Source organism: Erinaceus europaeus, chromosome 1, assembly GCF_950295315.1.
Source record: "Erinaceus europaeus chromosome 1, mEriEur2.1, whole genome shotgun sequence".
Lineage (NCBI taxonomy): Eukaryota > Metazoa > Chordata > Mammalia > Eulipotyphla > Erinaceidae > Erinaceus > Erinaceus europaeus.
The window spans coordinates 56,841,363-56,869,198 of NC_080162.1; the positions used below are offsets into that span (position 1 = coordinate 56,841,363).

At 42.8% G+C, this 27,836-nt stretch overlaps 1 protein-coding gene across 1 annotated transcript in view; it reads right to left on the reverse strand.

Annotated features, from left to right (window-relative positions):
* PCSK2 (proprotein convertase subtilisin/kexin type 2) overlaps positions 1–27,836 on the reverse strand; it is a 266,200-nt gene that overhangs the window by 17,026 nt on the left and 221,338 nt on the right. The window contains exons 7-10 of the mRNA XM_007525724.3: positions 27,677–27,765; positions 18,886–19,061; positions 11,857–12,072; positions 8,304–8,404 (exon numbers count right to left, since the gene is read on the reverse strand). Of these exons, the coding sequence (XP_007525786.1) occupies positions 8,304–8,404; positions 11,857–12,072; positions 18,886–19,061; positions 27,677–27,765 (582 nt within the window). The remainder of the gene's footprint in view (positions 1–8,303; positions 8,405–11,856; positions 12,073–18,885; positions 19,062–27,676; positions 27,766–27,836) is intronic.

Genomic DNA, 27,836 nt, shown 5'->3' on the forward strand with positions numbered 1-27,836 from the left:
TGGCATTTCAAAACAACTCTCTTGAATATACTGAGTCTGTGAACTAGGGGTGGGCTTGGCTCTCTGCTTCTAAAATGTTCTCCAGGGACTGCTGGTCCAGGGAATCTATGAGGACCTATTACAAAGTGGCGATATAAACCAAGTTCAAGGGAAGTAAGAAGGTGAGACCAAGAAGACAGGGAAGAAAGGGGATAAGGATAGAATTCTCTGGAAAGAAGGATCAAAGGAAGGAGAAGGCAAGAATCCTGAAAATTTAAGTGATAAACCTACAGAAGTTCTTGTCACTGGAGGGCAAGAGCCAACCATGTGACAGGGGAGAAGATGTTCACATTAGAACAGTAGAACTTTATTTCCATGGCAGTCAGTGAGGGCAGAGTGTCACCTGGCATGATCTTTATAAATTTCCCCAGGATATATTCAGGAAATGTGGGGTTGGAAGGCAGGAACACACTAGTAGGAGGCTGCTACAGGTACCCGGTCCAGATATAACCACAAAGAACAAAGCTGAGCACTCTCATAAGGTTCTGAGTGTGCAAGACCTAGGTAAGTAGTTAACACACATTGTTACGTTTGTTCAGTTAGCAGGGAATTAATTCACTGATTGGGTTTAACCACTCACAAGACTCTGTGATGTTCTAGGAATCAACCATTAATAGTGAGCAGATTGATCTTCAATTTCTGGTTAAGAGATTTCCACTGCAGAGATCAAATTGGAGCATGTACTTTCTCAAATGTCTAGACAAGACATTACTGGAAGGATACTGCAACAAGGAGACTCTAGAAGGGTAGTTTCCTAAACCATTTACTTAAAGCTGGTCCTGAGGGCCAGGTGGTGGTGCACAAATCTGGGTTCAAAATTTAGGGTTCTCACCTGTAGGGGAGAAGCTTCATGAGTGGTGAAGCAGTATTTTCTGTGTCTTTCTCTCTCTCTCCCTCTCTATCTCCTCTAAATTTATCTGTCTTATAAAATAAAAATGAAAGATTAATATTTAAAAAAGTTGGTCCTGGCCATGACATATCTACTTATTATTGCCTCTTACTTATATGATAAGAAATTCTCCTGAACCCAATTAATGCTTTTGTGATTAAGACAGCAAAGGGGATTTAAAGAGAGAAACAACATATACCTTTAGAGGAACTGAAAACTGAAATGTTTTAAAAGAGGCTGTAGTTTTTCAGATCAGAGAAATAACTTTTTACTAAGTCTAGTAAGTCCTAGAAGCCAAGAAGATTTTACTCTTTATGTATTGAATATGAACTTTCTCTGAAAAGAGTAAGGTGTGTGAATCTGAGTCGGTGGATTAATTTCTCTTGAAGTAATTAAAGATTAATTTGTTTTATTTTAGCTTTAAAATTCTAAATCTTGTGTCTGGGAAGGTGGCTCAGTGTTAGACATATTCCTTGCTAATGTGAGGTCCTGGGTTTCCTTAACACCACATATGACTGAGCAATTCTCTGGTTTCTCGCTCATAAAACAAATGCATATTTGTGGGAAAAAATTACTAATCTAGTCTCCAAACTCTGTTAAGATTAAAAAAACAAAAACTCTGCAATTTCAAATGTCTGGATCATTTCCAATTTGAGAAAATAATACATTTGTGAATTAAACTCATTTGCCTAACTCTTGTAAAATGTGAAAGAAAATCCAGTTTATGTGACACCTTGGTGGAGCTCACCTCAAACCAGTCATAACTGGATTTTGTGCCTTGCTTTTGAGAAACAGTCAATTAATTTATGAGCAAAATGTTTCACAATCTAGTTCACAGCTAGAACTCTCACCTCTCTCTCTAGTTAAATGCAGAATCACGTGTTTTATTATTGAAAGACCAGGAAAATGAGAGAAGAAAAATCTGGAAAGGTGAACCAGACATAGTCCAGGTATAACCACAAAGAACAAAGCTGAGCACCCTCACAAGGTTCTGAGTGTGCAAGACCTAGGTAAGTCAGTAACTTGGGTCCACCTGCATATCAGATGTCAGGCTTTAGGTTCATGGTTAGGACACATTGGTGGGGTCATCTTTCCAGGTTGGCATCGTGGTAGAATCTGGAACCTGGTGGCTGCAAAAAGAGTTAACACATAAAGCCAAATAAATTGTTGACTAATCCATGAACCTAAAGGCTGGAATAGTACAGATGAAGATTTGGGGGTCTCTGTTTTGTAGATAGCTAGTAGGCCTATTTTAGTTATATTCCAAAGGGCCCACGACTATACTAGTTTTTTTTTTTTTTTTTTTTTTTTTGTCTGAGCCTGATATCTGATATGCAGGTGGACCCAAGTTATTGTCTGGGGAGATGATGTCGTGGCTGGAAAAAGGGCTAGAAAGCTGGATCAGGGGAGTAGGGTGGTAGCACAGCAGGTTAAGTGCATGCGGCATGAAGCACAAGGACCTGCATAAGGATCCCGGTTCGAGCCTCCGGCTCCCCACCTGCAGGGGAGTCCCTTCACAGGTGGTGAAGCATGTCGGCAGGTGTCTCTCTTTCTCTCCCCCTCCTCTCTCCATTTCTCTCTGTCCTATCTAGCAACAATGACATCAATAACAACAACAATAATTACTACAACAACAATAAAAAAGACAACAAGGGCAACAAAAGGGAAAATAAATAAATAAAATAAAATAAAATAAAAATAAGAAAGCTGGATCAGAGAAGAGAGTAGCTCCCAAATATGGGAAAGGTGTATAAATATTGTTGACTGTAAACCCCATTGATTTAATGTAGTGGTCTGGGGCCCATATTCAGTTTAGGAGCCTATGTGATCTCTGCATCCCTGTAGATCTGAGCTCACATTCTGTGGTCATGAGTAGGAACGTTCCAAGCTGCCCCAACTTCAGGACCCATCTTCCTCAGGTGGAAGATCGAGTATGTTGTCCAGCCTCTCTTCAGAGGATGGAACATTCTCTACAGTTGTTGATACACATTGAGGGCAAGTTCCTATGGGAGCCCATAAAGGGGTCTATTATGTTAGAACTGTATTTTTTAATTGTTGGCTAGTGAAACTGATTTTCCACAGGTGCAGAAAGTCAGAGGTGCCTTAGGATTTACTTTTCCTAAGCTTTAGTGTTAGCTCATGACAAACAAGAGCAAGAAAGAGCATGACAACCCAGTGCTCTTGCCTTGAGGTAGATCAAACTCCCAAGTTAACATTTATATCCCTAAAGGCCTCCAAGGAGATCAAGCTAAGGCAGAACTTCTGAAATTGCATCCTCCTCTTTTTGTTCCTCTCACCTCCATCCCTAATTTGCCTCCCCAAGTCCCTCTTCTTCCTTTGGCAACCTCTCTTAAGAAATCACTTCAACAAGGGCAACAAAAGGGGAAAGAAATAAGTCTCCAGGAGCAGTGGATTTGGAGCCCTAGTAATAACCCTGGAGGCAAAAAAAAAAAAAAAAAAAAGAAAAGAAAAAGAAATCACTTACAGGAAGTTGGGCAACATACTCTACCACTCGAGAAAGATGGGTCCTGAAATTAGTGCAGCCTGGAATGTTGCTAGTCGTGGCCACAGAATGTGAGCTCAGACCTACAGGGATGCAGAGGTTACACAGGCTCCTGTGCTGAATATGAGCCCCAGATCAAATTGATGGGGTTTACAGTTAACAATATTTATATTCTTTACCCATACTCGGGAGCTACTCTCTTCCCTGATCCAGCTTTCTAGTCCCTTTTCCAACTATGACACCATCTTTCCAGACAGTAACCTGGGTCCACCTGCATATTAGATGCCAGGCTCAGGCAAAAACTAGTAAAGTCATGGGCCCTTTGGAATATACCTAAAACAGACCTACTAGCTTTTACCAAAACGGAGAACCCAGTCTTCATCTGCAATGTTCTTGCCTTTAGGTTCATGATTAGTCAACAAGTTGTTCTGCATCATATCTTAACTCTTTTTCAGCCACGAGGTACCAGATGCTACCATGATGCCAACCTGGGCAGAAGACCCCACCAATGTGTCCTGGAGCCCTGCTTCCCTGATCTCTGCCCCACTAGGGAAAGAGAGAGACAAGTTGGGAGTATGGAGTGTCCTGCTAACGCTCATGTTCAACAGGAGAAGCAAGTATAGAAGCCAGACCCTCTATCTTCTGCACCCCATAATAATCCTGGGCCCATCCTCCCAGAGGGATAAAGAATAGGAAAGCTTTTGAGGGAGGAGATGAGATATGGAGTCTTGGTGGTGGTAATTGTGTGGAATTGTACCCTTTTTATCCTATGGTTTTGTCAATATTTCTATTTTATAAATAAAAAAAAAAAAGAAGAAAAGAAATCACTTGCAGGGGCCGGGTGGTGGTGCACCTGCTACAGTGCGCAAGGACTTGTGTTTAAGCTCCTGGTTCCCACCCGCCAGGGGAAAGCTTTGAGAGTCGTAAAACAGGGCTACAGTTCTCTCTCCCTCTCTATCACCCCTTTCCATCTTGATACCTGGCTGTCTCTATCCAACAAGTAAATAAATATGATAAAAAATTTAAAAATATATACATTTATAAAGAAATCACTTGCAGTACTAAGTGCAAGGGAACTCGGTTTGAGCCTCTGGCTCCCTGACTGCAGGAGGTTCACTTCACAAGCAGTGAAGCAGATCTGCAGGTGTCTTTCTCTCTCCCTCTCTAACCTCCTCCTCTCTCAAGTTGTCTCTGTCCTATCCAAAAAAATGGAAAACTTAGTTTTCAGGAGCAGTGGATTCATAGTGTTGGCACTGAACCCCAGTGACAACACTGGAGGCAAAAAAAATCACTTGTATTGAGGGGCCAGGTGGTGGCATGTCTGGTTCAGTGCACACATTACAGTGTGCAAGGAACCAGGTTCAAGCCCCTGGTCCCCACCTGCCCCTGGTCCCCACTTCATGCATAGTGAAACACTGTGCAGGTGTCTTTGTCTTTCTGTTTTTATTTCCCCTCTCCTCTCAATTTCTCTCTGTCTCTTTCTAGTAATAAATAAATACAAATATTTAAAAAAATAAAAGAAATCACTTGCACCAAGCTCCCATCTCAGGGTGTGCCCTTAACTTTAAGCAGTTGGTTTTCTGAGGAATTTTATAATTGGCTCCCATGACGGGTTTGAGGTATCTACTGCCAAGTATCACTTTTATTTTTATTTCCTTTTTATGGTGGCAGAGAACATTACACGCCAACCACCAATTAAAAGCAAGCAAGCAAACAAACAAAAGCATGCCTCAACGGTGGCTGCACCTTTTTCAGTATGTGTGCTAAGAAACTATGAATAATCAATATGAAGTTCATCAATCCGTTTAGAGATCCAGGGGCCTTGTTCTCTCAAATTGCTTTGTTTAGATTGTCACATTGTATGTAGACCTGGGCAAGCGATTAAAAAAATTTTTTTTTTAATATTTTATTTTTATTTTTTCCCTTTTGTTGCCCTTGTTGTTTTATTGTTGTAGTTATTATTGTTGTTGTCGTTGTTGGATAGGACAGAGAGAAATGGAGAGAGGAGGGGAAGACAGAGAGGAGGAGAGAAAGATAGACACCTGCAGACCTGCTTCACCGCCTGTGAAGCGACTCCCCTGCAGGTGGGGATCCGGGGTTCAAACCGGGATCCTTATGCCGGTCCTTGTGCTTTGCGCTACCTGCGCTTAACCCACTGCGCTACAGCCCGACTCCCTTTTTTTAAAATTTTTTTTATATTCTTAGATTCTGAAGAGAATTTGAGTCAATACCTGCCCTTTTCAATTTAAAAGGAGACCAGAAAGCTCATGTTGCTTTTGGAGCACTCCAGTTCTCTGTTCTCTGTAAGGCTCAGTGCAGATAGCAGGCACTCACTGCTGGTCTGCTCCCAGCTGGAATATCTAAAGCTGCGTAGGCTATAGCACCCCATAACCCCAAGATGAACAGATACATCTTCAGGAAATGTGCACAGTATTTAAGTTTTCCTCTCTGTGCTTAACAGAATGCTTTACCAATATCTCTTTTCTTCTCTTCTTCCTCCTCTCCCTCCTTCTCCTCTCCCTCCTCCTCCTCTCCCTCCTCCTCCTCTCCCTCTTCCTCCTCTTCCTCCTCCTTCTCCTTCTCCTCTCTCATTCTCTCTCTCTCTCTCTTTACCAGAGCACTGCTCAGCTCTGGCTTATGGTGGTGCAGGAGAATTTTATCTCTGACTTTTGTTAGAAGACTCAAAGCTTGGCCTAATCCAAAGAGAGGGGGTAGTTTCAGATTGGGATTTTATCTGAAAACAGCAAAGGGGGAGAGAGAGAGAGAGAGAGAGAAAGAGACAGAGAGAGAGAGAGAGAGAGAGAGAAAGAGAGAGAATAATTATGCTCTTTTTTCTTGCTTTCAGGCAATATCTCAAAGTCCCTTCCTGGGAATTAACTCCTATCTCCTTTGAAAACCAGAAAATGCATTACATATGTGGAGAGAGGCAAACAAAGCTGCCTAGAGACTGATGCTAGAAGTTCCTGTTGCCTAGCAACAGCTGACAAGGATGAGAACTGAACTTCATTTTCCCTAGGAGCCTGAGTCCAACTTCTAACAAGTTGCTGGGTACAACATTCTCAGATGACTCCCTACCTAGCAGGCATTTGCTCTCACACCATGTGCTTAGTGCCTGAAGCTCACACTTCATCCCTCAAACACAAGGTTTCTCTGGTTTTCACCAGCAGACAGAGAAGCAGGTGGGTAGGATCTCCACCGAGGCTCCAAGCTAAGGGGTGTCCAGCAGTGGCAATATGTAGCCTCCTTGTGGGGTGCTGAGGACAGAGAGAATGACAAATTACCTGCAAGATGAAAGACTTTTTGTAAAGTCCATTTCTTGTTCTATACTGTGTAACTCTGCCTAGTTTGTCTAGTGTTAAAGTGAAATCACCTTATAGTTTCATCAATCCTGAGCAAGAATAGTCTGCTTTTTAAACATTTTTTTTTTCCCTCCAGGGTTATTGCTGGGCTCGGTGCCTGCACCATGACTCCACCGCTCCTGGAGGCCATTTTTTCCCCCTTTTTGTTGCCCTAGTTGTTGCAGCCTCGTTGCGGTTATTATTGCCATTGTTGATGTTGCTTTGTTGTTGGATAGGACAGAGAGAAATGGAGAGAGGAGGGGAAGACAGAGAGAGAGGGGGAGAGAAAGATAGACACCTGCATACCCGCTTCACCGCCCGTGAAGCGACTCCACTGCAGGTGGGGAGCCGGGGGCTTGAACCGGGATCCTTACACCCGTCCCTATGCTTTGCACCAGGTGCGCTTAACCCACTGCGCCACCGCCCGACCCCCTAAACATTTTTTTAAAATTATTTTTATTGGGATTTGGGTGGTAGCGCAGTGGGTTAAGCGCACGTGGCACAAAGCACAAAGACCAGTGTAAGGATCCTGGTTCGAGCTCCCGGCTCCCCACCTGCAGGGGAGTCACTTCACAGGCGGTGAAGCAAGTCTGCAGGTGTCTTTCTCTCCCACTCTCTGTCTTCCCCTCCTCTCTCTACTTCTCTCTGTCCTATCTAACAATGACAACATCAATAACAACAATGATAATAACTACAACAATGAAAAAACAACAAAGGCAACAAAAGGGAAAATAAATAAATAAAATTTAAAAAATGCTTTAAAATTATCTTTATTTATTGGATAGAGACAGCCAGAAATCAAGAGGGAAAGGGGTGATAGAGAGGGAGAAAGACAGATACCTGCAACCCTGCTTTACTACTCATAAAGCTTTCCCCCTGCAGGTGGGGACTGGGGGCTTGAACCTGGGTCCTTGCTCATTGTAACATGTGCACTTAAACAGGTGTGCGACCACCCACCCCCTAAACATGTTCTGAAGAACCTTGCTTGATCACAGGTTGGCTGTGTTTTTCCTTCATTTAACTGATGGTGAGTATTTTTGGAGTAAAATAGCCAGTGGATACACAGAAAATACAGGGATGGTTTTTCACAAAGAAATAAACAGTTACACGACTCTTAGTTCATATCTGAGTAAGGAACTGGTATATGTGACTGGATGTTGGGGTCTTTTGTTCTCCTAGAGGTTTATGTGTGTGTATAAGAGAGAAGAAACAAGGCTACAGTACCATTCTGCCATTTGGGATGTTCTATTTTGCTTTTTTTTTTTTTTTTTTGTTATGAGGTGCTGGGGCCACATCAAATCCAAGGCCTCATGCCATGCTCTCTGCCTCTGAGCAACCTCCTTGTCTTGGGGTGTATTTATATGTGTGTGTGAGGGAAAGACTTAGGTTCTAAGGTCTAGTTAGATTTGTCTCCAAATTCACTGGTCCTGACTATTCATGGTCTTTCACATCTACTTCTAGACATCTGGTACTGGGTGGAAAGACATGCTAGTCTACTTGCAGTGTCAGCCCTCGGCCCCAGGTGGAAACATACTTAGCCTCCAAGGCCAGTGCAAACACGCCAGCTGCCTCAGGAGCAGCTGCAGAGGTCCCAGAATGCCGCAGAGTGCAGTTGCCGTACAAATCCGTGGTTGCCTGGAAGGGAGGATAGTGCGTAATGAGTGCATGAGCCACATTATTTTACTCCCAGACAATGTGGGGATTAGCCGTTTTTAAAAAAATAAAAAAAATTTTATTTATAAAATGGAAATAATTGACAAGACCATAGGATAGGAGGGGTACGTGATAAGCCATTTTTTTACACTATACTTTGTTCTAAAGAAGTTTATGGTGAAGCTAAGGATAAACTTAGCATTCATATTTCTGTCTATGTTGTCACTTGACCTACCTAGGAGTCCATGTAAAAATGGGACATGTAGTCACTTATAGTGTCCACAAGGAAAACAAGTCATTGCTCAGGGAAGCATATCTGCAATTATTCAGAGATTAGAGGGATATTTATTTCCCAGATTCTAGAAGGAAATACTCTAAGTGACAACACTTCTGCACAAGTCACTGCAATGATGATTTTTATTACACTGGGGTTCTTCCCCTCCTCCTACCCACCTCCATTCCAGCCCCCCTAAAACATACACACAGGACAGACCATGAAAATGAAAATGTTTCTCAGGGGCCAGGTGGTGGCATGCCCCATTAAGTGAACATAGTACTAAGTGCAAGGACCCATGCAAGGATCCAGGCTGGAGCCCCCCACTCTGCACCTGCAGTGGGGACACTTCACAAGTGGTAAAGCAGGTCTTCAGGTGTCTTTCTCTCTCCCTCTCTATCTTTCCCTCTTTTCTCAATTTCTTTCTGTCCTATCAGATAATGGAAAAAACTGTCTGCCAGGAGCAGTGGATTTATAGTGCTGCCATCAAGCCCGAGCAGTAACCATGGAGGTAAAACAAAACAAAACAAAACAAAATATAAAAATATTTCTCTATGCATAAGATTCATGGAGAGATTCTGAATCTTGTTAGGGCAAGACAAGTTATAGGTGAGTGATTACCTCTACACATTTTCAGAGGGAGAGAGACTGATTAGCTGAATTTTAAAGGATACACACACACAAACCTTCTCTCTCTTAGTGTTTATGAGAACTAAAATTGCATAAAACACAGGAAAATCTCCAATTCTGTTCTTCTGCTTTTCTTTCTTTTAAAAATTTATTTAAATTTACATATTCATTTTTAAATGAATGAGACCCATAGGGAGGCAGAGACCAGAGCACTGCTCAGCTCTGACTTAAGGTGGTGCTGGGAATTGAACCTGGGAGCTCAGAGCCTGAGACATGAAAATACTTTTGCATAACCATTATGATGTCTCTGCAGCTCCCCTGTGCTTTTCTATAGGAGCCTCAAATACATCTTATTATGAGGCACTGTGTTATTAGGGAAATTTAAAACCACCTACTGGGAAAAATTATAATATTTAGAGGGAATCTTAAGGCCTGTCCTCTAGTCCATGTAGATGAATTCACAGATAAGAGCTGAGGATGAAATAACATCACTGGAAGGCCCTAGTGTCAGGATTGGAGCCCCTAAGACAAGAGTGAAACAATGCACATAGAACAGGTCAGCATCTCCCATGTCTGTCCCTTCTACTTTCTTTCTCATCCTTTCTGTCCATCTGCTGCTAAGAGAGGAGAGGTTAAAGCTTCCTTCTGCTCCAGAGAAGCTGGCATACTCTGCATCTGCTCCAAAGCAAGGGAGAGCCCACAAATGCTCATGGAGGGAGCCACGCTAAAGTCTGTATGTCCTGCATGAAATGGAATCTCATGGCTCCTATGAAAACCTGATCAGCCACCTCCAGTCAGAAGGGAACTTGGGACTGAAGCACCTTGGGGGAGGTAATAATGATTGCATTCTGAGTTTCTTCCTCCCTCCCTTCGGAAGCTCCAACTGAGTTGGGTAGCCAATCAGAATGGAACTTCAACAGCAGAACTACTGATCTTTCTACCTAACTCCTGGCCTAAAGGTCTGAGGAAGGGCTGAACAGTGAATGAAAAACCCAAAGAGGGCAAACGATCTACAAATATAAATACCATTAACTATAAACCTTATCTATCTTACCTAGTTAATGGTATTTATGTACTTTCCTTATATTTGGGAGTTACACCTACTCCAACTTTCTATTCCTATTCTCAACTCTGGCCTATCTTCCCAGACAATACTTTTAGCCCACTTGTGTGTTAGTTATCAGGCTCAGGCAAAAATTACTAAAGTCTGGAACCCCTGGAATATACCTAAAATAGACTCCCTAGTTTCTTCAGACAAAGATCCTTAGCATCATCTATTTTGTTCTTACTTTGAGGTCCCTGATTATTAAAATATTTATCCTGCTTTATGTCTTACTGCTTTTCAGCTAACAAGTTGCAGATGCTACCATGATGCCATCCTGACTTCACTGGACAGACAACCTCACCAGTGTGTCCTAGAACCCCACCTCTCCAGAACCTATCCTACTAGCGAAAGATAGAAACAGGCTGGGGGTATGGATTGACCTACCAATGTCCACACTCAGTGGAGAAGCAATTACAGAAGCCAGAGCTTCCACCTTCTGCACCCTATAGTGATCTTGGGTCCATACTCCCAGAGGGATAAAGAATAGGGAAACTTCCAATAAAGGGGATGGAATCCGGAACTCTGGTGGTAGGAAATATGTGGAATTGTACACATCTTGTCCTACAATTTTGTTGATCATTAGCAAATCACTAATAAAAAATAGGAAAAAAAGAGATCTTCAAATAAGTTTGCTATGCTTTACATTCATACATTGCTAATGGATTTAGAAAGATTCCCATTCTGCCAACTTGCCTAGAAAGGAGAAACTGTGCAGAAAAACACAATAAATAACCTAGACCTGTGATCCTTAAGCTTTTTTTTTTTTTTTTTCAAATCATGGGGTCATTTTTTTCAGATTTTTTTTTTAAATTTTTTATTTAAGAAAGGATTAGTGAACAAAAGCATAAGGTAGGAGGGGTACAACTCCACACAATTCCCACCACCCAATCCCCATAACCCACCCCCTCCCATGGTAGCTTTCCCATTCTCTATCCCTCTGGGAGCATGGACCCAGGGTCGTTGAGGGTTGCAGAAGGTAGAAGGTCTGGCTTCTGTAATTGCTTCCATGGGGTCATTTTAAAACATGATGATTATCACTACTTTTTCCTTGAGGCAATCTCAAGTGCCAATTTTGAGACCAGAAAAATCCATCCATGGATGAGTTTGAAATTACTATACTAAATGAATAGATTCTTGGTGTAGATGGGGTGGTGTTTTTTTTTTTTTTCTTGTGGGGGACAACTTTTAGATAAAGTAGAGCTTTGCCATTATTTATAGACCAAAGCTTTAAGTGGCTATTCAGAGACTAGTAGAATATTTAGAATAAGCTCAAGGTGAGGGGAGAGGATAATCATCCTTGTTGCTTCAGACCGGCACCCACGTCTTATGTTTCTATCTAGATGATAAAGTGTTACCAGGCTGGGGAGAATACCCATCTCCCCTCAGAACTGGTGCTGATTCTCCAGGGGGAGGTAGGAGACTCACTACGCCGGCCTCGGGGTTCCTCTTTCTCCCATTGCTGAACGTAGAGGCCAAGGTGGAGGAGCAGCTCTCATCATACAAGGCTGTCCTGCCATCGTTGATGGCTGAGTTGATGGAGATGGTCCACATGCTGGAGGCATAGCCATCACAGTTGCAGTCATCATAGCTGCCGCCATCCCCAGAGGCCCACACGTAGATGCTGCCTTTTCCCCCTCGGCCCTGAGGGAAGACAGAAAGAAGGGAATCGGTTTCTTGCACACATTGTCCTCCCCCTGGTTCTCAATGTTCTCTCTTCCTCTGACCTGGGGCAAGAGAGCTGGGGGTTACCCATGCTGTGTGAGCAGGGGGAGAATATGGATGCAGTGTGAGAGGTGAGCAGCCAAGCATAGCCTCTGTCTGCTCCACAACCAGACCCAAGGCAGCCCAGTAACCCTCTATGGTCAGAAGAGAAATAGAAGTTAGGGGTCTATAGTCCCTAGTGGCCACAAAAAGGTCTTATGTTTTAAGCAGAGATGGAGGAAGGAAGGAAGAGAGACAACTAGATTGTCTTCAAGTTCCCTCTGCTTCCTGACAATGAGAAATGCCATCTGGCACCTAACAGGACTTGGAGTTAATTAGCCTGTGATCGAATGAGTTGATAAATGAACAGAGATTTGTCCAACCACTAGCTGGGAAATGTCCTCAATGACTTGCTAACTCTATTCTGGAAAACTCCACCAAAACAATTAGGTGCTCTCAGAAATAGGACAGAAGGAAACAGACAGTCTTTACAGCTGGGACTCATACTCTCAAACAAACTCAGATCTAGCATTTAAGATTTGCCACGCACCTTCTGAAAGAGAAGCAGAGGTGAATCAGGATAAAGGGGCTAAGTTTCACTATTTTGTAATTTTACTCTGGTACCAGTCCACAAGTGGGATGCTAATGAGATGAAGTAAGCTTTTTTTTTTTTTTTTTTTTTTAAGAGTCTTCAAACTACAAAGCATTGTTTCTTATCCAGCTACATTCATGGTCATCAGGACACTGCTCATCGTAGTCCATCAGTGATCAGAGCTGACAACAGGAATATTGCTAGTCTGTAGAAAGAAGAACAGAGCTCTCTTGTACCTGTCACTGACCAGTAAATTTGAATGATTTCTTTTTATTTATTTATTTTTTAATTGCCACCAAGTATATCACTGGGTCTTGGTGTCTACATGATGAATTCACCTCTCTTAATAAGACAGAGAGAAATTGAGGGGGAGAGGGAGACAGAAAGAGAGAGAGAGAGAGAAAGAGAGGAGATACCTGCACTTATGAAGCTTTCTCCCTGAAGGTGGGGATCAGGGGCCTGAACCTGGGTATTTGTGCATGGTGACTTGTGTGCGCAACAGGGTGTATCACCACTGTCCGCAGGAAATCAGTGTTATCAGCATTATCACCTTGGGGTAGGTCCTAGGGAAGACCGATTTTGACTAATTTTTAGGCTTCTCTGTATTCATGCTTCTTTACAATATGACTTTGTAACAGGTGATATTTTGTGGATTCTTTCCAGTTTTATATGTAAATGCAAAGGCAGAGGTTTAAGAATTAAATTGAGTTCATAAAATATATTTATTTCTGTGGATCTGCCTAAGATGTGTTTTCATTATTATACCATTAACATTCTCTCATGTGAGTCAATATTCTACAAAGACTTTATTAATCTTAGATGATTACATCATTTTAGATGATTTCATTCATAGACAGAACTTGAGAAATAAAAACAGAAGAGGAAACACAAAGCAGAACTTGGACTGGGTTGGGGGTGGGGTTCAGGTCCTAGAGCACATTTAATTAAAATGATTTATAAGCATTATTCACACTCACTAACTTTGTCTTCAATAGATCATAGATTAATTTTTGAGTTATCTAGCACTCTTCCTAGGCTAATGTAGTTGCTATTGACACAGTTCACCAAACATTTTGAGTCGTCCACTGTTTGGGTTTGTAATAACATTCCTTTGTGGTTGAGTGGGGCCTTGTAAGCCATTTGAATCAATGAACTGTGAGTGGAAGCAAATGCTATCTAGTATTCTTTCTTGACCAAACCATTTACTGGTCAGTGACAGGTACAAGAGAGCTCTGTTCTTCTTTCCACAGACTAGCAATATTCCTGTTGTCAGCTCTGATCACTGATGGACTATGAGGAGCAGTGTCCTGATGACTGTGAATGTAGCTGGATAAGAAACAATGCTTTGTAGTTTGAAGACTCTTAAGTCTTTGTTAACTCTAAGTTTGTTACCACTGTGTAATATGTCTCGTCTGACTGAAACAGTTCATCATACTTTCATTTAGGATATAACAAAAAATAATTTTATTTTATCTTTGAAGTTCCTAGAATAAGAAATATCATTTATTTATGAGAGGGAGGGTGGGAGGGAGGGAGAGAGAGAGAGAGAGAGAGGAGAGAGAGAGAGAATCAGAGCATCATTGTGGTCCATTTGATAACAGGGACTGAATTTGAAGCTCATACTTAGAAGTCCAGCATTTTAGCTACTATGCCACCTCTTAGGTCACAAGCCCATAGGATTTTTATTTCAAACCATAACTAGCTATTTCTATAATGCTAGGGTAGTTGCTGTTTTCAGTTTTCCAGAGATGTATATTATTACTCTTGACAACCACCTACTGAACTGCTTTCTATTTTATTTTTTTGTGTAAACAAAAACACTTGATTTAAAAAACTGTTAAGTACTACAAAGAAGTGTGTAGTACAATGAATCCCTGTATATCCATTGCTCTGCTTTAACAATAAACAGATTTACAGAAATTTTGAAGGTTTTGTGTAATAATACCTATTGCTTTTCTTTCTTTCTTTCTTTTTTTTTGGCAAAGGTTTTTCTTTTTTTACGTTTAGAAAGTTTCTCTGTGCCAAAACATGAATGATTGAATTATTGTCCCATCTAGCTGTTTTATGTTTTTATTATTTGCTTCTGTTCTTTTCTGTGCTTGGAGTATAAGAGACATAATTTGGAGAGTGAGACTTTTCAGTACCAAGACCAAGAACGTTCCAACAAACAGGGGCAATTGGTCTCCCTGCCTGAAGCCAGCCCGTGCTCAGGAAATCCACCAGCCTCTTCCACTTCTTATCAAAGGTCAGAGGGACTGTAATGATAGCTATCTGAGAGGCTAACTTGCAGATTCTGTACCACAGTAGCCCTTGTTTAATTGTGAACCTCCATTTGGTTTCAGAGCATAAATCATGACTCACAGAGGGTTCCTGAGTGCTTGGCAGGAATTATCCATTGCCTGCCAGAGGCCAGGCACTTGCTGCCATCGTGTCAGACCCACAGCTCTGATTAAATTTCAGCAGGTGGCTCCAGCGCCTCAATTGCCCAGGCCTGATTAATCTCCATCTCCCCAATCAACTCTCCATCCTGCCTAGGGGTTAGATTTCGAGGCACTCTGTAGCATGTGACCCCTCTCTAATATATTCAGGCTCAAAGATCTGGGCTCCCAGTCTTTGTCCTTTCCACCCAGCAGTGAATAAACTAGTTTCTGTAGCCCTGTCTTTAAATATCCTTAAGAATATTTATAGCCTCTCCAGTAGCAACCCTGAAGTGTGATTGATAACAGGTTGAGGGGTTGTCATCAAGGCCAAAGACAAACTAGGGCTGCTCTGGGTGGCTGTATTTACTCACAACATGAAGAGGATTTCCTGAATCAGTCCTCACTTTCAAGGCCCTCTACTGTTGACTGAAAGCCCTCTGGCTATTGAAGCAGTACAGGATGCTGTGTACTGTAAAGGCTGGGCTTTATTGCTCAGTGGGTCTCTTTGCAAAGGCTGTATCCTTTTCTGACCAACAAATACAGAGCCTTACTTATCCTTTGTTACACAGAAACAGTGGTGTTAACCCTTTGATTAGGTTTAACCTGAACTATGTTCTGAGATTGCTGCAGAGTGTTGACCCTTATATGCTTGACCTTGCGCACGGGGCGTTTCCCATCTCCAGCACAGGCATCCTTTTGTCTATGTCCTTCTCCTAGAAGGCTAAAGGCAACCCTGCACTTCTGCTCCTGTGCTGTAAATGTTGGGGCATTTACATCCCTTGGGCACAACACTCAGCTGATACTTTCTACTGCAGAGTCCTTGCCTTGGCTCAGATAGCTAGAATGTGTGTTCTAACCTAGTGGGTTTAAGCTCTGGCAGCTTGCAGTAGTTGCCTCAATAACACCTATTTTGTAGTTTCTTTCCTGTGGTACCATTTTCCTTACTCTTTACTGGTGTTCTCTGAAACTCCCAAATCGACCACTTGAATCCAGCCCTTACTTTTAAGCTTGCTTCTGGGGATCCCAAATAAAGACAGAAGATCTCCAGGGCTCACTGTTAATGGCTCCCATCATAAAATGTGAAAAATGCTTTAACTATGGACTTGATATATAGGCAATGAAGTTAAAGATGAAAAGAATGAGGGGGCCGGGTGCTGGCACACCAGGCTAAATGCACATAGTATGAAGCACAAGGACCTACCCAAGGATCTTGGTTCCCCACCTGCAGTGGGGGTTGCTGCAGAAGTGGTGAAGCAGGTCTGCAGGGGTCTATCTTTCTGTCTTCCTCTCTAGCTCCCCCCTCAATTTCTCTCTGTCCTATCCAATTGGGGAAAAAAAATGGTCTCCAGGAGCAGTGGATTCATAGTGCTGGCACCTAATCCCAGCAATAACCCTGGAGGCAAAAAAAAAAAAAAAAAAAAAAAAGGATAAGAATGAGATGCACAAGAGGGAAAAGGTTTCCTCCTTATTTTTTACCTGTCCACTCCTTGTGACTACAAGTATTCACTGAGAAAACTTAGATGATATAAACTCAAATCCCTGAGGATGCAGATAGGTGATGTGAAGCAGATGCCAGACAGTTGCAAGTGGTGGAGTCTAACACAGCCAGTACACCCTGAATAAAGATGCTATATTCACTTTTTTCCTTTTCCCTTTTGTTTTCCCTTTTCCTTTTTCTTTTGTTACTTTGTTGGTCAAAGAAAGCCTATCTACAGAATGCTAACATTCGGAAGAAAAAGCATGAGAACTGCCTTTGTGTAACAGGTAATTATCAAATTCTTCTGTTTAGATGGATTTTTCAGAGATAGAATTCCTTTTAGTGGTGGATTTTCCTTCTGAGTAGGCCAGACAATTGAAATAACTAATAACAAACTGTCACTCAAAAATCTTGCAACACTGCTCCAAAAAATGTCACCTTGAAACAAGGAAGAAATCATTCCCAGAGCCTGGAGGAAAGTCAAATAAGAAATTCTGTATTTTTTTTTAAATTTACATTTACTTCACTTAAATATTTACTTGCTGTCATCTGAAAATAAGTCATGAAAATTTTTCTTTTAAGTTTTGGTGTGCTCAGTAAAACGACAACATTTGAAAGGGTCTTTTGAGAGTGCTTCCTTCCAAGTGGAGTCTTTGGCAGTTGTGATAGGAAGATAAATTGTTTCTGGACAGACACAAAGGTCTTGATGGGCTTAGCTAAGCTCCAGTAAAACTTCATTTGTAAAGACATCTGGTGCCTGGATTTGACCTGCAATTCCGGGCTGGCTGGCTCCTGTGCTAAGGGGCTGTACTTTGTTTGATTTGTTTATTATTGTTTTAGGGCCCAAATGCTGCCGATTTTTGTTCAGTGAGACAGTTTAGTCCACTAAGAGTAGGAATATGTGTAGGCAAGCAAATTTTGTGAATCCAAAGTTAGGTTTTTCTTGCATAAATTAAGTCTAACTACAAGCAGCTCATCTCAACAATTCTCTTACAAATTTTATACTGTTTAGCATTCAGAGGCTTAGATTGAATGACAATACCAAAAAAAAAAAGACAAAAGCATTAAAATTAAGGAGTGATTTTGAAAAGCTATGGCTGGTGAAGGAAAGGGAAGAAAAAAGAAACAGAAAAACCAGTTAAAAAAAAACAACCTTTACATATTAGGTGCAAATTCACTTCTGAGATTTCTAGAAATCAAGAAGAATACATCCCCAGTGTACTAATATCATAAAGCAGGTGCCCTAGAAGGAGAGCTTGAGGCAAGGTTTGGGTAAATTAGACAGGGACGGCTCTCAGTAGACAGTTGTGACTGTGGCAGTGAAGCAGACCAGGCAAATGATGTGGTCTGATTTGTGTGGCAGTCATAAATTGTACTTTCAAAGTGGTCCCTGATTAGTACAGGCTGTCCGTGTGTGTGTGTGTGTGTGTGTGTGTGTGTGTGTGTGTGTGTGTGTGTGTAAACCATGAGGGTGAAAAGACTTTCACCAGCCAGGGAAATTGTCTAGGGAAAAGGCAGCAAACACAGAAGCAGGTGGGAGTGGGTGGATGTGGAGCCCACCCTCAGATCAAAAGAGGACACACACTCCCTTTGCCCATACAAACACTGGGGGTGAGGTGGAGTGGGCAGGGGAGGGAGGTCCAGTGACCCGTGTCCTCTGGCTGTCCTCTCTCTGTGGGGCTCTGCCTTGCTTCCCTCTCCTAGGCTATGTCAATTCCAAGCTAATTATTGGGGGTTGCATCAAAACTGGACTCAAATCACTTGCCCTGGGAACATTGTGGAGTCAAAGTCCCCTCCCTTGTCCCAGATGCAGTATCCTGGAATCACCAGTCCATGGGGTGTGGGGTGGGAAGGATGCTTCCAGACTGTGACTGGCTCAACTGGACCGAGGTAGGCTCTTCTTACAGGTATCAGGACAAAGTAGGACTCCCTTTTCTCTTTCAGGAGTGGTGGGCCAGGGTAGGAGTGGTGTGTGTGGGGTGAACCTCACAGCACCTTCTGAAGGCTGCACCTCTGGCCTTCCTTCCCTCGTTCTTCACAGCTTCCCACTCCAATTACTCTGCTCAGATTCTGGACCCAAATTCTGGAAGTATCTGCCCTAATTCCAAGGATAAGAGGTGCACCTTTCTCCCTGCCTTGTCCCCTTCCTCTATTCTGTTATCTCCTCCTTTCCACCCTTCTTCCTCACTGAAGGCTCCTCTCTTCCTTCCAGGGCTGACCCCAATGAGTGGACCAGGGCCTGATGGCATCAGGAATGATGGTACCTTGTTTACGCCGTCTGCCATGGCCTGAAGCGTGAGCTCCCGGGGCCCATCCACCGTTTTGCCATTGTCTGTAGGGCCCCAGCTGGCACTGTAGATGTCGATCTGCTGTGGCATGTGGCTGATGGAGGAAGCCTCAATGATGTCAGTCATAAATGGCTGGTCCAGCATCCGAATACCTGCAGGAATGCATGGGCAGGCAGTCACTGAGTTTGGTCCCCTGGTTCACAGCAGGTAGGAAGTGGTAGGAGGACTCTGGCCCTGGTTGTGGTTGGAGGGCCACCTTTCTAGGTGAGGGCCACCTTTCTGGGGATGGCTGCACAATGTGAGCTCAATTTCAGGCTGAGCTAGCCAGACCCATGATCTCGCATGGACTCTCCTGCCTGATCCTTTTTGGAATCTGCTCAAGCCCACACACAGGGTAAGTAACCAGAGGAAGAAAGCTGCCCTCAGAAAACTTTTGGGAGAGAGAACCTCTGCTGTAATAACCCATGATGAGTCTGTTTATGTTCATTGTCCCAAGGTTTATTGCAGAGGCCTGCAGGATGAATCCACTCCACTGGAGGCTGACCTTTCTCCCTCCTTTCCTCCTTTACTCCCTTCTTCTCTTCTCTCCCCTCCCTCCCTCCTTCCTTCCTTCCTTCCTTCTTTCCTCCCTTCCTTCCTTCCTTCCTTCCTTCCTTCCTTCCTTCCTTCCTTCCTTCCTTTCTTCCATCTGTCCGTCCTTCCTTCCTCCCTCCTTCCCTTCCTCCTATCCTCCCTTCCTTCCTCTCCCACCCTTTGTCATTCTCTTTCTTTCACTCTTTTCCTCTTATTTATAGAGACAGAGAGAAATTGAGAGGGGTGGGGGAGATAGAGAGGGAGCAATAGAGACATCTGCAGTACTGCTTCACCATTCATGAAGTTCCCCCCTGCAGCTGGTACTGAGGGCTTGAAACTGGGTCCTTGCACAGGATAACATGTGTGCTCTACTGGGTACATCACTGCTCCCAAGTCTGTTTTTCTTATTTTCAACTAACTGACTTACTAATTAGCAAACTATTTTTTACTGGAGCATTGTTCAGCTATGACTTATTATGATGCCTGAATTGAATTTGGGATCTCTAGGGCCTCAGGCATGAAATGAATGCTTGCAGGAGATCTGGGGCTTCTGGAGCTATCTTCCCAGTCCAGTTATATTATATTATATTATATTATATTATATTATATTATATTATATTATATTATATTATTTTTTTTACCTCTAAGGTTATCGCTGGGGCTTGGTGCCTGCACTACAAATCCACTGCTTTTGGGGGGGCCATTTCCCCCTCCATTGGATAGGACAGAGAGAAATTGAGAGAAGAGGGGAAGATAGAGGGGGAGAGAGAAAGATAGACACCTGCAGACTTGCTTCACCCCTTTTATAGTGACCCCCCCCCCCCGCAGGTGGGGAGCCAGAGTTTAAACCCTTGCTCGGGTCCTTGTGCTTCATACCGTGTGTGCTTAACCCAGTGCACCACTGCCTGGGCCCCCAGTTTTATTTCTTAAAAAAGTTTTATTTATTAATAAGAGGGAGAGAAAAAAGAGAAAGCCAGAGCATCACTCTGGCATATACGATACCAGGGGCTAAACTTGAGACCTCACATTTGCAAATGGAGCAGTGTACTCACTATGCCACCTCCTAGGCATTAGTAACTCCGTGAAGCTCAACTTTTGAGGAAGAGGTGTTGACTGGGATCAAGTGACAGAAGAGAAATAGTTACATCTCACACGACATGTGATGTTAGTTTGATTTTGCAGCAACAGATAACAAGCCACTGATACTAGAAGATATTAGAGGAGAGACCTCAGAGAGCAGAGGGTGGAGGGCAGAGAGCAGAGGGCGGAGGGCAGAGAGCAGAGGGCAGAGGGCAGGGACAATGCAAGCCAGAAGACTTTTCAGTTGCACTGTAGTTGAGAAGCGACTTTGGGGAGGACGGCGATGTCTCTATGTTAAGTGTATGAAATATATCAGTAATGGATTTATGACACCTTTCTCTTTCTTTCATAATGCCTTCTTTAAAGTAAGTGGCATCACTCTCTGATGTCTCTCAGGAATATCCTCTGGCTGAGAAGTTGAAAAAAGCAGAGTCGTGCTGTCAGGACTGTGTGTGTGGGAACTGAGTTGCACACTGGGACACAGGGAGAAAGGGCACATCTGTGGGTGGTTAACATCACTCTCTGGCTCTCTCTGAAGAGCCTCTCCTGGGTTAACTGAGAAGTGGCCAGTAGGATGAGTGTTCTGTCTCTCCACTGAGACCCTGAAAGATTATCATTGGGGGGAAGGATATTGTTCTCTGCTTGATGAGGTACTTTGCTATTTTGTGGCATGGAGCTTACCTAGAGTGTTAACTAAACTAAGCTCAGTTTCTGTCCACAAGAATTACGAAATGAAGGAACTGAAATATACACAGTCAAATTCCAAATCCCGAAACTTTTTTTTTAACCAATTAAAAAAAACTGCCACCAGGGTTATTGCTGGGGTTCAGCGTGCCTTCATCACGAATTCACAGCTCCTGGTGACCATTTTTCCTTCCCCTCTTTCTTTCTTTCATTTGTTAGGCCAGAGAGGGCAGGCTTGTTCCTAAAGTTTTTTCTGAATCCAGCACCACACTGCCACCTCTCTATTTCGGTTTTTTATTTGTATGTTTCATTCATACTAGGCAGCGAAATCTTCCAGCAGAGGGTTTGTGTCTGCTTTCTTCATCTCCATGTCCCAGGGCTCCAGTATGGTGCCGGGAATTTAGTTTCAGTTTGATAAATATTTGGTGAGTACACAAATGGAATTATGACTTCATTAAGCTAGTTTTGCCCTAGAAGCAACAAGCCCAGAAGGACAAATAATAACACATTCAGTTTTGCATTCTCTACCACTAACCTATGTAAATGGAGTCACTGTTTTTGCCAACAGTTAACATTAACTAATTTTTTTTTCCTGGAGAAACTCATACAGAATAAAGTCCTTGGTTTGAACTTATTGAAAGCTATTTTTTAATTTTTTTATTCTTTTAAAAATATTTATTCCCTTTTGTTGCCCTTGTTTTATTGTTGTAGTTATTATGTTGTAGTTATTGATGTTGTTGTTGTTGGATAGGACACACAATATCAAAATCATGACAACCATACAAAATAATCTATCCTATAATGTTTCTCAGAAATTCCTCTCCAGAGCAATCCCAAGGGGTGTGTGTGTATGTGTATCTATGTCAGTGAAGGAAATGTTTTTCAAGACAGCCATGGTCTATTTTGGCAAGTCCAAGGACTCCAGAGGGGAATAAGAGTAGGTGATGAGAGGGAATTGGGGGCCCAGGGGCCTATGGTGGGAGAAGATATGAATTCATGAGTGGGAGAAGTATGCTAACACCTACCTCAGGGAGATGTGAAACTATCCTTCCGAGGAAGCTAAATTTTATGATCCACTTTATAAGAAATGTTATGCTTCACATTATAAGAGTAGATACTTTGGGTCCACTCTTTCACTTATTAAAAGAAATGTGTACCCTTGAAACATTTTTTTCTTTTTTAACCAGAGCACTGATCAACTCTAGTTTATGGTGGTGCAGGGGACTGAACCTGGGACTTTGGAGCCTCAAGCATGAAAGTCTGTTTGCATAACCATTATGCTATCTACCCCCTTGTGCCCTTGAAACTTAATGTGATCTTCCCACCCTAAATTTTGTTCAACAAAGGTGGCCAGCCAATAGGTCACAGAATAAACCAAATAGTACAGTTTCTTTTTGCAAGAAGTGACATCTAGATTGTGGGTGGGAAAACATCAAAGAAAAATCGATACTCACTAGCCTATTTGGAGAAAACTCATCTAATTTGAGCTCATCTAACACCCAGGTGACCAGAACAGAAGAGTCCACCTCAGTCTCAGGAAGGAGGCGAGGAATTTAGTCCTGGCCCAACATGTAACTTTGTACTTTGCTATATAGTTAGCATAGGGTACATGAGCCTGTCCTGTACCCCCCCTTTTTTGGTTGCAGCTTTTGTCTCTCTGCTTCTTTCCCTTTTTGTGGCTTTCCTGGCTTCTGTGCTTCATAGGACAGCAGAGGTAGTGAATTTCTACCATTTTCTTATGAAATAGGCAGGGACAGCCACAGACAGGAGTATGGCTCTCATTCATATTCAAGGGCCAGGTGCTCTGACATTCCTATAACCCATTAAGCTTGGGGAGGAATGAGGCATGTATTAATTGAATGAGACACACTATTAATATTTGTAAGAAACCGCTCAGGGTGACCCAAGGGTTATTATTATTATTATTATTATTTGGGGGGTTCTTTTCTGTGTCGGGAAGGTCTAGGAAATTAAGAAGGGTGGTGGAGAGAAAAGACAGGTATAGATAGATAGCTAGATGATAGATAGAATTGAGGGAAATCAAGCAACTGAGTATGAAGGGCAGTAGAGAGGGTGGACAAGGGACTAGGATTCAGCATCGTCACGTTTGAATGACAGATACCTGATGTGATTCAATGGGAGGGAATGGGAAGACACAGGGAACATCACACTCTTCCTCTCCCCAAAACCCACAGGCCCTAACACTGCATCAGTGACAGTCAGCCTCTCCCAAATCCCTCTTTCCCGCACCTGTCTGTGTAGTCAGTGCTGCTGTTGCTGCTAGACCAGGACTGCAGGGCTTGTGTGGCTTGGGGATGTGAGTTTCATCCTTTCTGTCTCTGCCTCTGCTACAGAAAGTAAGCATACACCTGACTCCAGGAGCTTCCACATCTACCCTCACACTTCAGTGTTGCTGGGTGTCATGTTTTGTGCTCAGTCTGCGGGCTAAGGAGGAAGCATTTTTGATCTAAATCTTAAGGGTCTGACAACACATTAATCATGTTAACAGGAGACTTTAATAGACATATATATATAAGTACTCAGACAAATATGTGCAAACTCACTGAAATTTCATGAGTTTTACTGGTCAAGTTCATAGCTAGTTGAGGAATTTCAGCATATTTTTTCTTTTTTTAAAAAAAATTTATTTATTCCCTTTTTTGCCCTTGTTGTTTTATTGTTGTAGTTATTATTGTTGTTATTGATGTCATTGTTGTTGGATAAGACAGAGAGAAATGGAGAGAGAAGGGGAAGACAGAGATGGGGAGAGAAAGAAAGATAGACACCTGCAGACCTGCTTCATAGCCTGTGAAGCGACTCCCCTGCAGGTGGGGAGCCAGGGGCTTGAACCTGGATTCTTATGCTGGTCCTTGTGCTTTGCGCCACGTGCGCTTAACACGCTGCACTAAGGCGTGACTCCCTCAGCATATTTTTTTCAATAGTCAACAGTGTGCTTTTCGGAATCTTTAGTCAAACAAAACCTTATTATTGATACGAAACCCGGTGAATAAATTGGTGTGTTTTCTCTGGCTTAAACTGGAGGACAGAAGACCTGTAATATAATCTTCACTTCTTCTCTGTCTTTAGGAACTAAGAGTTTACAGAACCTTAATTTTAACCTTTTATTTGGGGGTGGGGGTAAGTGGGTGGGGATTATCTTTGGGCATCTCATCTTTTAGAGTAGCAATGGTCCTAGTTGGCCACCAGGTGGCGATGTAGAACTCCCTACCTCAGATACAAATAAAACATTCAACTTGTAGAATCTCTGGCCAGAAAGAACATGTTTTCCCTAAATTTGTGAAATGGAATAGTTAGAAATTTTATTTTTGTTGTAACTGTCAAGTAACTTTCTAGATGGTCTCAGGAAGAACTCCTTTCTCCCTTCTGGGGAAGGTAAGGAGATCGGGTTGCCTTAATGATCACAGGACTGCGACTAGAGCATGAATGGTTACAGAGGCACAAAGAGGGCTCTTTTAATCAGAATCGTTGTGGGACTGAGCATAGCTCCCACCAACTTTGGCTTTGGTTTTTAAAATCTCAGAGCATTGCTGTGAAGGTTTCACAAAGTAAGAGGCATGTATTATTATTATTATTATTATTATTTGCCTCCAGGGGCTTGGTGCCTGCACTACGAATTCAATGCTCCTGGAGGCCATTTTTTCCATTTTTGCTTGCCTTGTTGTTTATGGTTGTTGTAGTTATTATTATTGCTGCTGTTGTTGTTGTTGGGTAGGACAGAGAGAAATGGAGAGAGGAGGGGAAGACAGAGAGGGGGAGAGAAAGACACCTGAAGACCTGCTTCACTGCTTGTGAAGTGACACCCTTGCAGGTGGGGAGCTGGAGGCTCGAACAGGATTCTCAAGTTGGTCCTTGGGCTTCGTGCCATGTGCACTTAGCCGGCTGTGCTACCACCCGGCCCTCCAAGAGGCATGTATTTGAAGGTATAAGACTGCATTTACTGTCCTGTGGGGTCCAGGTTCAGCCAGCAGATGAGTCATACCTTACCATATTGCAGCTCCCACCCATTATTTTACCTTGGGTGCTGTCTCTACATTGGAGGTTCTGTTTAGTCCAGATGGGCTGGCAGGCTGGACAGGCCAGGGTGCTCATGGTGAGTGGTGAGAGTCACTGGATAAACTCCCCTGCTCTCTCTCTATGGGGTCAATTCTGAAGGGTGCCCTCGCAGTCATTCTACATTCTAGTTGTCCGTGAGAGTGCCTAGATACCCTTGATACATAGATGTGTAGCTCATCCACAAACTTGTCAGGGATTGTATTCCTTTGTATCTTTCTCTCTCTTTCACCCTGCCTTCTTGGAACCACATACTTATTACATTTCTTGTCTCAGGTTTCACTTTTAGGGTCCCACCTGAAGAAAGCAGGAGAACTAGGTACATTTGATAGGTACCTCAAGTGTTTTCAGAGTACAAATAATAAAAGAGAAAAAGATAGAAGAAACAGATGGAAAAGGGAATCCCAGTAAACTTCTATCACTCTGTGAGCAGCACATCTCAGCAGTGATAAGAATCCCCTGACCAGACAACCCCACCAATGTGTCCTGGAGCTCCGCTTCCCAGAGCCCTTTCCCACTAGGGAAAGAGAGAGAGACAGGCTGGGAGTATGGATCAACCTATCAACGCCCATGTCCAGCGGGGAAGCAACTACAGAAGCCACACCTTCCACCTTCTGTATCCCACAATGACCTTGGGTCCATACTCCCAGAGGATTAAGGAATAGGAAAGCTATCAGGGGAGGGAATGGGATACAGAGTTCTGGTGGTGGTAACTGTGTGGAGTTGTACCCCTCTTATCCTATGGTTTAGTCAATGTTTCCTTTCTATAAATAAAAAATTAGATAAATAAATAAAAAAGAATTTCCTATCCAAAAAGTCAGTTACTTTGGGCATGCAGAACCTTCATTTACATATACACATATTTTGTCATCACCAGGACTTTAATCCAGGATGACCCCTCATTTTGTTTAAGAAAGGAGAGAGAGAGAGAGAGAGAGAGAGAGAGAGAGAGAGAGAAAAGAACTGAAGCTTCACTTAGTGTGTCTACATGTATGTGGGGGGGTGGGGGAAGGGCTAGCTTAAACCTGGGTTAAGCAGGACAAAGCAGGTGCACTCTTCAGGTCAATGATGTTGCTGGTTCTTCAAAAACAGTTTGAAGACAATCACTGTGAATGAATAATGTAGGTTTGAATCTTCCAGTTTCCTCTAATTCTGATCTTCAAATAGAGAGGCTACCATGTCTTAGATACCACCCAACGTACAAGCCTGACTGATAAAATATTAAGCAGGTGATATTCTTTCCCCTGAGCTCACAATGGCGTATGGCATTTTAATGCCAGTATTTTGAGTAGAGAGGGCTGAACCTCTGGGGCAACAATGTCTCCTCTATTTACATTTTAGAACCTGCAGATATTTTCTTTTGTGAAACTCAATACCCAATGCAGGCAAAGCTCGTAGCAAACAGCATTGGAAGAGGTTAATGGTGGGTTTGTATGAGTTGCTCTTCCTTTATGTAAGTTTCAGGAAATGCAAGAGTCAGCACAAAGTACGTTTATGGTTCCATTAAATCGCCAGGAAAAAAAAATCAAGACAGTTGTAAAAAAAGAAAATACCACTGGGTGACTCAGCCTGAATAAATTAAGAAAGAATTTGATGCAAAATGTGGAGTGGGCTAGGAGTCATTCCATTCTCCAACATTTGTTGAAAAGCTATGATTCCTTATTTACTTCAATAAAAGATAGGCAATTTTCATGACTATAAAAGTTAAAATTATAAAATGATTATTTGGGAGTCCGGTGGTGGTGTACCTGTAGTCAAGCACACAGTCAACATGGGCAGGGGCAAGCTTTAAGAGTAGTAAAGTATCTTAAAGTGAGTCTTTCCACACTCTCTCTCAGTTTCTTTTCTTTTTTTTTAATTTTTTTTTATTTATTCCCTTTAGTTGCCCTTGTTTAAAAAAATTTTTATTTATTTATTCCCCTTTGTCACCCTTGTTGTTTTATTGTAGTTATTGTTGTTATTGATGTCATTGTTGCTGGATAGGATAGAGAGAAATGGAGAGAGGAGGGGAAGACAGAGAGGGGGAGAGAAAGATAGACACCTGCAGACCTGCTTCACCACTTGTGAAGCGACCCCCCTGCAGGTGGGAGGGGGGGATGGAACCGGGTTCCTTATGCCCGTCCTTGCCACGTGCGCTTAAGCCGCTGTGCTACCGCCCAACTCCCAACCTCTCTGTTTCTTTCTGCCCTATCCAATAAAGAAAAAATAAATAAATAAAAAGATTTTTTTTAAAAAACCTTGCTAGATCTATTAGTCTCAGATCTCCACTCTGCTGTGTGTTGGCCAGGAAGGCCACCAGAGTGCGATGCACTGGGGGCCACCTGCCCCGCCTGGCGAACATTGGACAGGGACAGCATACCTGCAACCTTGGAGTTGTATGCCACGCCGACCCCACAGATGTTATTGTTGGCTGCGGCAGAGACTTCCCCGGCACATCTTGTTCCGTGGCTGTAGGAAAAACAGGACAAGCCAGACATAGGGTCAAAAGAACCTGGAAGACGATTCTTAAATTCCATCAG